The sequence below is a fragment of the Musa acuminata genome, chromosome BXJ3-8 (genome assembly GCF_036884655.1).
Source record: "Musa acuminata AAA Group cultivar baxijiao chromosome BXJ3-8, Cavendish_Baxijiao_AAA, whole genome shotgun sequence".
Classification (NCBI taxonomy): Eukaryota; Viridiplantae; Streptophyta; class Magnoliopsida; order Zingiberales; family Musaceae; genus Musa; species Musa acuminata.
Genome location: NC_088356.1, coordinates 45515099 through 45529981, shown reverse-complemented (window position 1 = coordinate 45529981; position 14883 = coordinate 45515099). Strand labels below are relative to the sequence as shown.

Below are 14883 nucleotides of genomic sequence, written 5' to 3'. Positions count from 1 at the left end.
TGAAGGGTGCAAGACAAGGTTGCCGGTCGTACTTGAACTCTTCTCTCCTGACATCATCATGCAGTGCCAAAGCATTGGGAAAGAAGAGGAATTAGATTGCCATTTTGGATCATAATACTTGTTATTATGACTTCCAGGAAATGTTCTCTGCTTGTGGCTGTCTAATTCTTGTTGTAGAGTAATTGTTCTGTCCAATTGCTCTGAGAAGGAGATGTGGGCAACAATAATTGAGTCCCTGCCAAAAGAAAGAGAACAACAATGGAAATTGATGGGCACCCTTGTGATGGTTTAGCCAAGCTTGGAGAAGACAGATGCCAAGTATCTAATGAGAAGTAAAAGAAAGGAAACATGCAACTTTCCTGTTTGCTTAACTTCAGATCATCTCCATTTGAATTACCCAAAACACTTTAGAACAGTTGTTGATAAAGCTTATGAGCCTTCGAGGCAAACTTGTGGGTCATAGTATGATGATGTGGAATGTGTGTGTCGATCATCACAATAGTTGGTGACTCATCTGGTCAGCATTCGATGACAACATAAGCTGTATATGGTCAATCTACTTGCCTTCCATCTGTTTTGAGTTCCTTCCAAGTATGTTTGCAGCTCAATCTTATGTGATATCCTTTACCGTCTGAGCTTTTCCAATGGCGGATCACATACTAACTTCGAGCTCAGATGAGCGCAAGACTCCACTTCTCCCTCTCCATCAACCTCCACAGAGCTTAATCCACCCTTTCAGGTCACTTCTCACCTTGAAGAACTTGTTCATAGTCTCTGGGCCTCTCTCGTGCATGGTCGTATTCTTCTTCCTCGATCTCGGTGGCCGGACTTCGAGCCGCAACATGCTCGCGGTGCTCTCGTGGGTGTTCTTGTGGTGGATCAACGAGGCTGTGCCCATGGCCGTCACGTCCATGTCGCCGCTCTTCCTCTTCCCTCTCTTCGGACTTGCTTCCTCCAATGATGTCGCCAAATCGTACATGGACGACATCATCGCGCTCGTGCTCGGTAGCTTCATGCTCGCTTTGGCGGTCGAGCACTACAACATCCATCGCCGACTTGCTCTTAACGTAAGTTCATGAGAGCTGTCGTAGCTCATTCGAGTTGGATTTAGCTCATTCGACTTGCTCGCGCGGAGTGCAGATAACTTCGCTGTTCTGTGGAGATCCTCTGAACCCACCACTGCTGCTTCTTGGCATCTGCGGCACCACTGCGTTTGTGAGCATGTGGATGCACAACACCGCGGCGGCAGTCATGATGATGCCAGTAGCCACCGGGATCCTGCAGAGGTTGCCGGACGGAGATTCAGCGCAACCCGACGTGAAGAGGTTCTGCAAGGCAGTCGTCCTCGGAGTGATCTACTCGGCCACGATTGGGGGGATGAGCACCTTGACGGGCACAGGGGTCAACCTCATCTTGGTTGGGATGTGGGAGAGCTACTTCCCTCAGGAAGAGCAGATCAGCTTCAGCTCCTGGTTCTTCTTCGGGTTCCCTCTTGCTCTGCTTATCTTCTTCACCTTGTGGGGTATCCTCTGCCTCCTGTACTGGTCCAAGAACTCAGGGAAGGCACTTTCTGCTTACCTCGATCGAAATCACCTGAGAAGGGAACTTGAATTGTTAGGTGAGCCTTTGATTACCATAATCTAGTCTCGATCAGTTTGTATTCCTTGTATGATTTAGGATCACTGTGGCTGTTTTGCAGGCCCGATGGCATTCGCCGAGAAGATGGTCTTATTTATATTCAGTGTATGATTCTTTGTCACAAGAAACAAGAACAGATCAAGCAGTGCAATACATCTTACTCTTCTGCCGTGCGCAGTTGCTTGTAGTGTTGTGGATGACCAGGAGACTGACAAATGATGTTCCTGGGTGGGGTGCTCTGTTCCATGGGCGTGCTGGTGATGGAACTGTCAGGTAAGAACGCCCGAAGCAAGAAATGGAAGATGAAGTAGGGAAGATGAGAACTCACCACCTTTTCTGTCCCACACTGCAGGTGCTGATGGCCACCTTGTTGTTCATAATTCCCAACAAGAAGAACCAGGGAGAGATGCTGATGGACTGGAACAAGTGCAAGAAGTTGCCATGGAACATCATCCTCCTCGTCGGGACCGGCTTCGCGATCGCCGACGGCGTCCGGACCAGCGGCCTCACCGAGGTGATATCATCGAACCTCGACTTCCTGCGAGCAGCTCCGTACTTGGCAATCGCACCCCTCGCTTGCGTAATCAGCGCGACGATCACCGAGTTCACGTCCAACAACGCCACCACCACGCTTGTATTGCCGCTCCTCATCGAGCTGGCAGAGCCCATGAAGGTGCACCCTCTGCTGCTCATGGTGCCGGGAGCCATTGGCGCACAGTTCGCCTTCTTGCTTCCGACCAGCACTCCATCGAACGTCGTAGGATTCACGACCGGGCACATCAGAATCAAGGACATGATCAGCGCTGGGGCGCCATTAAAGGTTGCAGGCATTGCAGCTCTGTCTCTGCTTATGCCTACGTTAGGTGACGACTCTTCCTGGATCAGTGATTCGCTTACTTTTGTGTTACTGTCAGATGAGAACTGCTGCTGATAATTCAATCTTCATGGATGCAGGTTCATTTGTTTTCAAGACAAATAAGCAAGCATGAACATTTGTACTGTAAATATCTTATTTAGATGTTCACAAGAACAAGTGCATCACAATTGCGAGGAATTCATGCAAAGAAATGGAGATGAATGGCTCTCCTTCACGCTCATCTTATGTATGTCTGCTCTTGTGCAGTTCTACTGACATGATGTAGTCCCTTTCCTAAGTAAAATAACTCATACAAGCGTCCACGTCTAGACAAAAGGCAGTGTGGCCCATTAGCACAGATGACTCGCATGCTTATCTGCCACTCAGCAGCTCAGCGTGCAGAGACCAGTCAACAGACTCCAGACTTGAGCTTCCATTGTTTTGAATCCAGCAGCTTCCTGGAGGAAGAAGAGAGATGAGAGAAGCTTCACACATCCAGACCCAAAGTTTTCCTTTCCTTCCATTAGGTTGTTCCTGTATCCTCATAATCTATGAGCTCCACTGAAGAATCCAGTATATATATATATCCAACTTGCCTCGAACGCAAATTCTCATCAAGCTTCTTCTCCCAAGCCAGCTCCTACGACTCCAGAACTCCATTACGACCCATCACAAGGCCACCCTTGAGCTGCACACACTCACTCAAGCCGCAGCTTATCACCAACCTCCTCTTCATCCTGTGCACGTCCATATGTCTCGAGGTCGTACATGAACGACGTCATCTCCCTGATGCTTGGCAGCTTCATACTGGCGTTGGCTGTTGAACATTACATCATCCACCGTCGGCTGGCCTCGAATGTGAGTTCCGAGTTCGTCATGTTCTTCTTCGTTCGTCTAAGCTCCTTGCATACGAAATGAATGAGCACAGGTGACATTATTGTTTTGCGGGGATCCACTGAACCCCCCACTTGTGCTCCTGGGCGTCTGCGCCACGACCACGTTCGTTAGCATGTGGATGCATAACACGGCGGCGGCGGTGATGATGATGCCGGTGGGCACCGGCGTCCTGCAGTGGCTCCCGGAAGGAGACGCTGCGGTAAACCCCGCCGTGAACCAGTTCCGCAAGCTGGTGATACTGGGAGTGATTTACTACGCGGTCATAAGATGGATCAGCACGCTGACAGGCACAGATGTCAATCTCATAATGGTGGGGATGTGGGCGAGCTCATTCCCCGTGGAGACCCCATCAGCTTCAGCACATGGTTTCTCTTTGGTTTTCCTTGGCATTGGTGATCTTCTTCGCCCTATGGGCTCTGCTTTGCCCTCTTTTATCTTTCCATGGAATCCGACACTCTGCCCTCAGCCTCCTCGTGCCCCCTCTTCGTCGCCAAACGCAGGCAAGGAAGGAGGGGGGGGCGACTCACCCTCGCGGCCAGCGATGATGATGAGAGTCGATGGGCGGGCGGGGCGCTGACGAGCAGGGCGGCCACGTGTGAGGCGAAGGGGAGTTGCCTGCGGGGTGGAGGCGCGGCTAAGGTTGGGTAAGAACTTCTTAAAATGACGAGTGCAGAATCATCTTTCCATTGTGGGAATTTTCAATGCTCTCCGAGAAATTTCGGGAATTCGGCCGCTAAACTTGCTTCATTGGATTTCGCCGAAAAGATGATCTTGACAGTGTTTTCAGTAAGTGACCAAGCATTCATCAGAATCCTTCACGGAAATGGCGTAGGAACTGATACAGCTCGTCTGAATCCCTGTGCAGCTGCTGGTACTCCTGTGGATGATAAAATGATTCAGATGAGGTTGCTATCTGGAGATCTCTCTTCCATGGACATGTGGGTGATGGAACAGTCGGTGTAAGCCCCTGTCATGATGAAGCAATCGAGTGTGTAACAGGAATGGCTAATCCCAATCCATTTCTTCTTCGGTACAGGTGATGATGGCTACCGTTTTGTTCATAATCCCAAAGCAGAAAGCAAGAGGGGGAGAAACTTTATATTTGATCATCTCAACAGCATTATATTTCCAGGTCATGAGAAGCTTGAGAAACATCACCAGTTGACCAACTAACAATATTGTGCAAACAATTTACCATCTTTGGGCTTTTATAGTCAAGCCAAGCTCAAGTCAACTCCTCCAGAGAGCTTTAAAAAAAGAGTGCATAATAAATCTACACAAAATAATCAGCATCAAGATCACTTTATGTAACAGGAATACAGAAAAATCACTCTGCGAACATCCATTTGTAGAAATATGTAATTACCCAACTCTACTAACCATGCGACAAGGTATCCAAACCAGTAGCATATTCACAATAATCACAGTAGCCAAACGTCATGTGTCAGATTGAGTTCTTCCCTGAGAATGAATTCCATGCATCCATTCTGGTGATCACCTTCTGATTGTTCGGTCACACAAGTTATTCATATTACAATCGTACCTATCAAAATATATATAAAGAAACCACAATGCCATGGCAAATCACAACAATGTAACAGAAGATGACTATTTAATCCAAGTCTTGACAACTTCATTAATGCCATCAAACATATATTGTTTGACAGGACCACTATCATCTAAATTGAAAATTATCAAGGTTTGGGAGAACAAACCTCCACCAAAAAATTGTAATGAGAATCTCCCTCAACAGAACTTATTGAAATTAAAAAAAAAATGCCATCCAGATTTGCATCTGGTTTAGAGAAAATTGGTTTTCAATTTCATAAAATATTATGTGTATCCTTAAGCACCACCTGAACCATACTTCTTTCCAAAAAGAACGAGCTGAAGTTTGTCATAACCAGCAAGCACACCTGCACCAGCAACTGCACGGAGAATATTAGCACCTGCACCCTTGAATAATGATTTGGCTCCCTCATTCTTCAGGATCTGGGAGAAAGCATCTAAAGAGCTCTTGTACTTGACAGCTTCTCCAGATGTCATCATCATTCTTCTCCTAACAGTATCAATGGGATAAGATGCAAGTCCAGCACCATTTGTGATCAACCAACCCAAGGCAAAGCTTGCAAAGAAACTATCCTGCATTTGCAAATAAAGGCGAATCAGTTGTCAGCAAAGATACAATTTTAAATGCAGTAGGAGGACAAACAGAAAACCAAAACTGATGGAAGATTTAAAACTGTCATTAAACTGGAATCACTTAGTTTCATGTTTTTGGAGCCATGTAATTACAACTTTCAAAATTCAAACAAAAGTTCTCCAACTGATACAGAGACAAGTAGCAATTATATCCAAAACCTTATATCCATGTCGATTACTTTCATTTATGAAATTTAAGAACCAAAGTGCTCAAAACCAATATTTATATCGAGCACGAAATGAAACATGGGAGCTGGTAGAATATGCAGAAAGCTAGAGATACAGACCTGTAGCTTTCCTGTGAGAAGCACTGGCTTTAGAGAATCATACATTCCAAAGTAAAGACCACGATATACTATGATCCCAACACATGAAATGTTAAATCCTCTGTAAAGTCCAGCAACACCATCTGACTGCAATGTCTTACGGTACACATCAACAAGGCCATTGAATTGCCTTTCACCACCCGTCTTTGCTGCCTTTGCATCATTTGCCAAACGAGTACGAGCATAGTCCAAAGAATACACAAAAAGCAGAGAAGAAGCACCGGCTGCACCACCTGAAGCAAGGTTGCCTGCAAACCATTTCCAGTACCCATCTTTGTCTTTCTTGAAGTTAAACATCCTCTTGAAGTAGTCCTTAAATGCAAAGTTCAAAGCCTGGCAAGTAATAGTCTTTGTAAGTACAATTATTAACATGACAAAAAGCAAAGATTAGTACACAATCTGCATGTTATTTCAAAGAGTAACAAAATCAACGACGACACAAATCTGCTTTTCTCCTAGCTCAAAGTATTTTGCAGAATCTCCAGACTTTTGTTTTCTAATGAAGTTGAATAGCAAAAAAAGGAATTAAACTAACATATAAAAAGATTTAACAATCTCAAACAGTGACACTAAGAAAGAAAGGGAACACCTAAAAAATCAATCACGTTAATGCAAATGCTTCAACCTCACTTGGTTGGTTGTGCCAAACCACTGCTAGCATATTGCTTTATCAAATGTAAATCTCAATCTACATTCAAACACCAACAATTCAGTAAAACACAGAAAGGACACATGAAATGCACTGCCAGAAGAGCTTCACCATGGAGCTCAAGGTTAAATTACATATTAAATCTACAGGCTACATGACAAATCTAAAGAAATGATGTGTGCCCAAAGCTCCAACAGTTAATAACCTGTAAACTTGCAAAAATAAGAAGGCACAGAATTGAACTTGACTTAAACCTAGAGAATGTAAACCATTTAGATCATGCTTAATGACACTAGTAGTCTATACATCATGCTTTCTGAGGAACTCTCCCCTGCTGAATTAAAAGAACATGATATGACAGCACCAACACACAGAACTTACCTGAGTGGGAAAATAACGAATGACATTAGCTGTATTCCCTCTCCATAGAGATCCAACACCCTCATCTCTGATTGTTCGGGCAAAGCAATCAGTAATTCCTTTGTAAGGTTCAGAGAGACGACCAGTCTTGATCATCTCATCTTGGTTCTGGATCAGTAGTTTCACACGTTCAATTGGAGCAGCAGCAGTCTTGGAAACCGCAGCAGAAACTCCACCCATAAGGAAGTCTATAGCAAAGCTTGCAAAACCTTTTTCGGCAGGAGCATTGGCAAAAACAGGTGAGACAGATGTTACAGTGGGTATTCCACAGTGCATGTATGGTTTCTGAAAATCCTGATTAATAAAGTTTCCTGTTGTAATGCGCCTCTCATACAAAGAGGGGCCATAGAAGCTGCGATTCCGAGCATGTAGATCTTGTGAAAAGTAGGATCTAAGATGGAACTGGCCTGCAACCTTCTGGCTCACTGTTGGGTGGGTAACCTGATCTGCCATTACTTCCTAAAAGAATATAGAGAAGAATCTATTAGTTCAGAGGAACATTTTTCAAGATTCAAATAATTTATTATTCCAGAAGTCCAATCATAAAAACACAACATGAACAACCAACTCAGTTAAATAGGAAGAACAATTAAGAATTATTAATGTCTGGTTTGCTGGTGGAATTAACATGAATAAGTTAATAACATTGCCACGAGATCAAATAAATATAAAAATGAAGAACTGTCATCTGTGAATAATTAAATGTCTCCCCTATTTGATCTAGATTAAGACAAAAAGTAGACCAGACCTGTGAATCACAAAATAAACAGCAACCTGTTGTTACTCCACCAGTCAACTAACTGAAAGAATGAATTGGCTAGTTGAAAAACATAGCCAAGGCATCTTTTTTCCACATTGCTACCGCAACTTCAGTGTCACTCAATTAGGGTTATGGTTTTAGTTTTTTATTTCTGCTTTGTGTTCCCTTGGGAACTCCAATTTGTCAGTGGATATCCTGCTGAACGCATCTTTCACCATTGATGATGCCAGAGAGGTTGCCTCAACCAAGAACCCCTGGATTGTAAATAATCCTCGTAGCAGATGGCCAAACTTTTTCTATGTTAATGAGATGAGGAATTTTCAACTTATGGCTGATCTTATTAGAGAGGGATCCTGGGATATGCATTTCCTTAGGAATGGAAGGCAATGTGGAGCTCAAATGCACTGCACAAAGGTTCTTTTGTGGAAACTCTTTTAAAGAAGGTTCTCAACTTCCGAGCAATCCTCAAAGGTTCTTCGCTGCTATCCCAACAACTTCCCAGACGGATTTCACCGATCATATTTATTTTCAGTTTAGGGAAGGGTGGCTACAGGGAGATCGGCATAAGAGGGTTTTCCCCTGGACAAGGAGTCTTCAAGCATAATCAGGGCTATTATTGTAAATTCCCTGTGGTTGATTTGGAAAGACAGGAATAATAGTCTCCCACCTAGTGTCATCTGGTACATATCCAAGCTTTCTCTTACAAAAAAGACAGACTGTGCAATCTGAGAGTCCAAGGCTAATAATGTCTTACAATCCATCAAATATGCCCCATTACAGGGCTATTCTTTGTTTAGATTGTCAAGGCTCATTTTCCTCTAATCTTGAACGTGCAGGTTTAGGCTGTGGTACAGAAAGCCCAAGGGGTGATAGTTGCTACTGATTGTGCAATGCACGTCGCTTCTGATGCCCTACAAAGGGAGTGCTGAAGCACTTGGGAGGGAGGGATTTCAGAGGGTGAAGCAGGAAGGATTAAGAGGTCTGGGTGCGCATTGATGTTTTAAAGATTGTCCAGATTTTCAACAAGAGTTCCAAAATCCCATGGCACATTGATGTGGATAAAGTATAGATACAGATCCAATAATCTTTATATATTTAAAAGGAAAATCCTACGACAATTAGGATTGGCTAGATAAACGTTGATCATACAGCCTACAGAGTGAAACGACTAAGGCGAGATCCGAAAACCAAAATCAAACCCTAGAAATCCACCAGCCCAGAAGGGCTCCCGAGAGGCAAAACCTGATTAAAGAATCAGATCATGAGGGGGAGAACTCATTCAGAAAGGAAAACGAAGATCTTAAACGTGAAATCTTTCCTTCCATCAGATCAATCAATTTTAAGACCAGGAAACATCAAACCAAAATCCTGCAAGTATGATCCTAAAGCTAAAATCTGTAGATATCAAATACCCGTCTTTCGGATATGCACAAATGTGTCAGATCCGGCAGCAATGGACCAAAAAACAAGCGCAGAAGGACAACAAGTTAAAAACTCGCTGCTTTTCCCACTCGATTGCTGAATTAAAAATCACGAACCATTCATCTGCCGTAAAGCAGAAAAAGGAAGAAGCAAACCACATCGAAACGCCGCAATGATCACCAATCCGAGAAGATCGATGACCAACTACCATAACCATTCGAACGGTACTAATCGAGAAGCAAGAAACCGAGGAGAGATCAAGGATTTACCGTCGTTGGGAAGCGTGATCGATCTCGCTTTCTCGCTCTTCTTCCGTAGCTCTCTACGACTCCCACTTTATAGGAGGCAAAAGAGAATTATGCGGGTCTAACTCGAGAGGTGGGAACGAAAAGGTTGACTCACGCATAAAATTTTATATGCGAAACGAATCGTCACCGTATGTATCTGCACGTGGATGGCGAGTAACGGTCAAATCTTGCAACAACTGACAATTTGTCTACGAACATCTATTTTGACTTCGCTTTTAGAATCTTGTTTCCAAATATACCCCCAACCATCCCTTTATTTCCAGGTAGACCTGACATGGTTAATGATGGGCTTTAAGTGGGCTTCCTTCACTCAGTGGGTTCAGTGGGCTTACCAGTTGGATAAGGGGAGATGGAGTAGAGGAGGCCGCGGTCGGCGCCGACGAGGTAGCTGGAGACGAGGAGGGCGCCCGCGACGAGGGCTTCCCCTCGGCGATGGATGTTCACGGAGAAAGCAAAGCTATCGCTGCACTCGCTCGTCTTTTCCCCTTAGCCCATATTACATGGATGGTGGCTTCCTTTCATGACAGTAGAAGAAAGGAAATGTGATGTATAAGATATATTTAGTATTATAATGCAAATCCCTTGAAGCACACTAAACTCGTAAGAACTTTGACATGCCATCGTAAGATATTGCTCAAATCTCACCTTCATCATTTATCTTTAAAAAGATCTTTTAAGATAGGATTAAGAAAAAGATGACAGTAAAAGGCTTCAGTAAGATCTTTGTCACTATTTGAAAATGCATGTATAAATAAATATATGGGGCCATCGCAAAGATTAGTGGACAGTGCCACCAACAGATGATTTGGGGAGTGCAACCTCTTGGACTACAGTTTCATCATTCTATGAAGAGACTGAAGGTTTCATCTAAATCCTCACATCTGATATAACCTAGTCATAATGTAATGTAGCAAAGATGTGCCAAGTGCTTCAAAGAGCAGCAGCAGAAGGAAAAGTGAGTCTAACAAAGAAAAGGCAAAGGTGAAAAAAGAGTGAAACAGGAAACAGAGTCCAATGATTAAAGGATGAAGACTGTTAAATCCTTCTTTTCAGTCCGAGGATGCCTTATGCTTGCTGATGACTTTGAAGACAAAGCTCACTTTGGAGATTGCAGCAAAGACTACCACAGATATTTTGCAGGGAAAAGGAGGATTTCATCAGTCCTTTGGATGCAACTTGTTCTTCAAGTGGGTGTTTATTCTTGGCAACAAAGATGCCTTTGGAGTGGAATGCTGCATAAAGCTGGAGGTGAGAATGTTGTGTTTTTGAATACAACAATTCTTGGAATATATAGAGATATTCCAAGAAAAATCTAAATATGTTGGAGTCATCCTACTCAGATATTAGCTTGAGTAATAATTACAAAGGAAATAGGGAAGATAAGAATGTTTATCTATTTCATAGGGAAGATAAGTTGACTCTAGACCAAGGCCAACAATCCTAGTCAGTAGTCATCGATATCTTTTCCTAAAATTGATTATTATTAGTTTTATATAATTTATGTCTATCCACAATGGTCACTCGATCATAAATTAATTATGCACTTCATCTGTCTAAATTAATTATCACAAATCATCATCAAGTTATATTACATGAATTATGATCCCCAAATAGAGACCTCACCTCATATTGGCCATATAGTACAATCGGTATTGTGCCGAGCTTGGCTTTTCAAGCACTGTACGATAACTAAGCCACACTAAGCTTTTATTCCACAATAATGGCTGTGTCACCATCAAACACAGACAACACATCATCTCCATGTGAGGGAACAAAGGGAATCATCACAAGAGGCTATATTTTTCGTTTACGGTGTGCCGAACTCCAATCATTGTGAAGGCCAAGCTCCCATGGATGCCTCGGTGGAGGTGGAGCAACGCGGCTTCTTGCTATCACAAGCATGACGAAACAAGATGCTGTCGGAATTCGCTGCGTGTTTGGATTACCATGACACATTTGCGGCATTATTTTGTAAGTAAGATGCAATCAATGGGTGTTGGATCAATCATAGTCGCTTGATTTGACCAACCATCCATTATAGAGGCATGAATCATCAGAAGGGACATGGAGAGCTCTCAGACCATTCATCACCTCCGATTCTGCAAGGAATTTGATATCTTGAGGAACTCGGCTGCTGTGGGTGATGAGGTGAAGGTGTGATGAACTTGATTAAAACCCAACATTCTCATCAGACTTTCTGTGATAGATTCAATGGTCTACACAGCTTCTACCACAAATTCAAACGTAGCACTTCAAAATAGTCTCATACGAAATATATATATATATATATATATATATATATATATATATATATATATATATATATATATATATATATATATATATATATATATATATATATATGTATGTATGTATGTATGTATGTATGTATGTATGTATGTATGTATGTAAATATATATATATGTATGTATGTATATATATATATATGTATATATATATATATGTATATATATATGTATGTATGTGTATATATATGTATGTATGTGTATATATATGTATGTATGTGTATATATATATATATATGTATATATATATATATATATGTATATATATATATATATGTATATATATATATATATACTTAATTAATTAAATTAACTCGTTACAATAAAACACTTGAGGCATCAGGGTGTAACAAAAAGCTTAAACGAGAGGTACACGATTAAAAGATTTAGGTTAAGGTCTATTTAGTCCATGTGATTTTAGTTAGTCATGCATTTTAAGTCCTTATAGTTTATTCGGATCTAAAATAATCTATATATTTTAAAAAATATAATATAAAAGCTCCTTCTGTCAAGTTTGAGTTAACAGATATTAGAGTCTACTTACGTCACATACTAACTCACAATAAATCATTAATATAATGATACGTGTAATTTAAATTTTTTTAAAAAAACTGATGATCGATGGATTTGAAAACGTGGATCGATTGTCTTATAAATTTCCTTCAAAAAGAGCATTTCCATGATTTGACGGGCGGTGCGTTGGCCTTGTCTTGACATCCGTTGTAGAGAGAGGAGCCTCTTAGCACCTGCGATGACTAAGGCCACAATGGAGAGCCGATCTCCTAGGCCCAAAGAGAAAACTACTAGCTGCATTGCTTGCTTTAACATCTAAATTTTCTCCCCTGTCATGCTTTAGCTCACGTCTAACATCGTCACCAAATCAATCGAGGTGTAGAGAGGGGTGAGAGATCTTATCGGAGGCACTTTCACCTTAAGAGCCACAATATAGCTTTGGTGCCTCCGCTCTTTCGAGGGCAAAGCTGCTTGTGACATCACACTTGCAAGGATGTCATCAGCCCTGGACCTCAGTGTCGACTGACAAAGGACTCCTCTATCAATGCGACTGGCAAATCAGGCGCAAGGGGGAACTCGTCCTCCATCTCCTCATTATTGTCATAAGCTTTGTTATCTTTGTCCTCATTGGCTGCTTTTGGTATAGGATTGAATTGCACACCCTCTCTCTGGTTGGGCTTCGACATAAGTAGAAGTGGCTTGTCATCATTATAAACCTTAGTAGCAACTGGAACAGTGGCGATGATAGCCACTATGTCCTCCCCTAGTTGTCGTTCCTCACATTTACTATTATTCTGACTATCATCATTGGTAGTTCTCCTATTCCGGTTTTAGTTCTTCATCTCTCACAACGTCCCTTACTCGACAGCAGGTGCATCATCTTCTCGACGATAAAGTGTGGAGAGGAAGGACGCATGGCGTCAAGAGGCATAGTAGATGGGGCAGGCAAGATATGGGCGATAATATAAGAGCACTTTGCCGTGAAGACTGATGTCTCCTAGCTCATCTTGACAGAGTCGATTAGGTAAGTCAATCCTATATGTTTTTAACTTATCTCATCACCTATAGGGTTGATTAGCTCATCTCCAATAAAATCACCATCGCAATTCAGCATCACCCTAACACAAGTCCTCTCCTACATATTGCCATCAAAACCCACAACCAAAAAAGATGTTGGAAATAAATATTTTAAAATTATTAAACAAAGTCCCATTGCGAGTTCTCCAAACCCATCACAAACTCATAGCAAGGACGACCACCCGCAAATCCACATTACCATCTACTCGAGCTCCTCCTACATCAATCCATTCACCCGTACAACACCGTGTAGGATTGGGGAGATTAAGATTAATTTTTTTTTCTCATCAACTGTAGAAAAAGAAAAAAACTTAAAAGTGGCACAAGAAGCAATGCTCTATAGAGTCAGGAGTAGTAGCTCAGGAAACACAAAAGAGATGTGGCGGACATAATATGTTAATATGAGATATCAAGGGAAATTTTCACAAATGGTCCCACAAGTTCCTCCTAGGAATCGAATCACGAAAACAAGGGTATTTAGTGAGGAATGACTTCTTCTTTTTCTTGTTTGTTTGAGTGACGAAAACAAGTTTCTCCTCCTCCTGGCTGGCAAGTATATAAGATCACTGTCATGGCCCCCTCCAAACACGAAAATTAGTACATTACGTACAATTTGGTTTGAAATAACTATGCCACTACAAGATATTTTTTGTTTGAAATCATCCTCTAACCTCTCTCTATATATATGAGGGGGTTATGATGTACGAGGGTGTGTAGAAATTATATAGAGTGAAAAATGTAACTAAATAGTATAAAGACTCTCCTTCACCACCCTCTCAATCAACCACTACTCCCTTTTATTTTACAACTTATTCAATGTACTAAGGGATGAGAGAGAGACTAATGTTTTAAACCCCTAACTTAAGATAGGTAAATGAGGTACATCACTAATGTTTAAGTATACTTTATTAGACTTATCACTACGTTTATACAATGCTAAACAACCTACAATGTTATAAGATTTCCAATAGCAATAGGATAATTGATGCTACAATAGTTGCTCCCGGGAGCAATAAGTGTAGCAGATAATGTCACTCTCATGACAATGACTTCCAGCATTTACAGTTTCATCTCTCAGAATGACCAATTGAGTGTTCATCTGCATTAAAACATCTATTTAAGTATAACAAGATTACACGACACCACTTATGTGTATATATGTACAAGTTGATACATGTATGCGTGCTTGCTTAGATATATGGCCTACATGAACCTAATCATTGAATTCCCCAGTGCATGGAAATGTTGAACACTGAATAATGGTATTGTGCAAACGGATAGCAACAAAAACTTTAACAAGGATTGTCCTCGTCACCTCAATTGATTATATGATCATAGAAAACCCTCAATAAACATCTTTTGAGGATCTTAAGCATGATCATCACAGGCGAAGTAAGCCTAAGTTGGATCTTCAGGTGCCTTAATTTAATGCTTCCATGCATGGAAGGGGGGACGTAGATTTGCATGGACTTGTACAAACTACGAGAAGATGAGAGGGGTTAATTAGAA

At 41.8% G+C, this 14883-nt stretch overlaps 2 protein-coding genes across 2 annotated transcripts; one reads left to right on the top strand and one right to left on the bottom strand.

Annotated features, from left to right (window-relative positions):
- Positions 1-559: 559 nt before the first annotated feature.
- Positions 560-3096, top strand: LOC135645915 (tonoplast dicarboxylate transporter-like). Its single transcript, XM_065164813.1, has 6 exons — positions 560-1067; positions 1141-1618; positions 1700-1743; positions 1817-1906; positions 1991-2501; positions 2593-3096. The coding sequence occupies exons 1-6, from the start codon at positions 645-647 to the stop codon at positions 2625-2627; spliced, it is 1581 nt and encodes a 526-aa protein (XP_065020885.1). The 5' UTR covers positions 560-644; the 3' UTR covers positions 2628-3096.
- A 1890-nt stretch (positions 3097-4986) lies between these two features.
- LOC103996253 (ADP,ATP carrier protein 1, mitochondrial) lies at positions 4987-9566 on the bottom strand. Its single transcript, XM_009417133.3, has 4 exons — positions 9440-9566; positions 6950-7447; positions 5881-6252; positions 4987-5533 (listed from the first exon to the last, which is right to left on the bottom strand). Exons 2-4 carry the CDS (start codon positions 7439-7441, stop codon positions 5237-5239), a joined length of 1161 nt encoding a protein of 386 aa, XP_009415408.1. The 5' UTR covers positions 7442-7447; positions 9440-9566; the 3' UTR covers positions 4987-5236.
- Positions 9567-14883: the final 5317 nt, after the last annotated feature.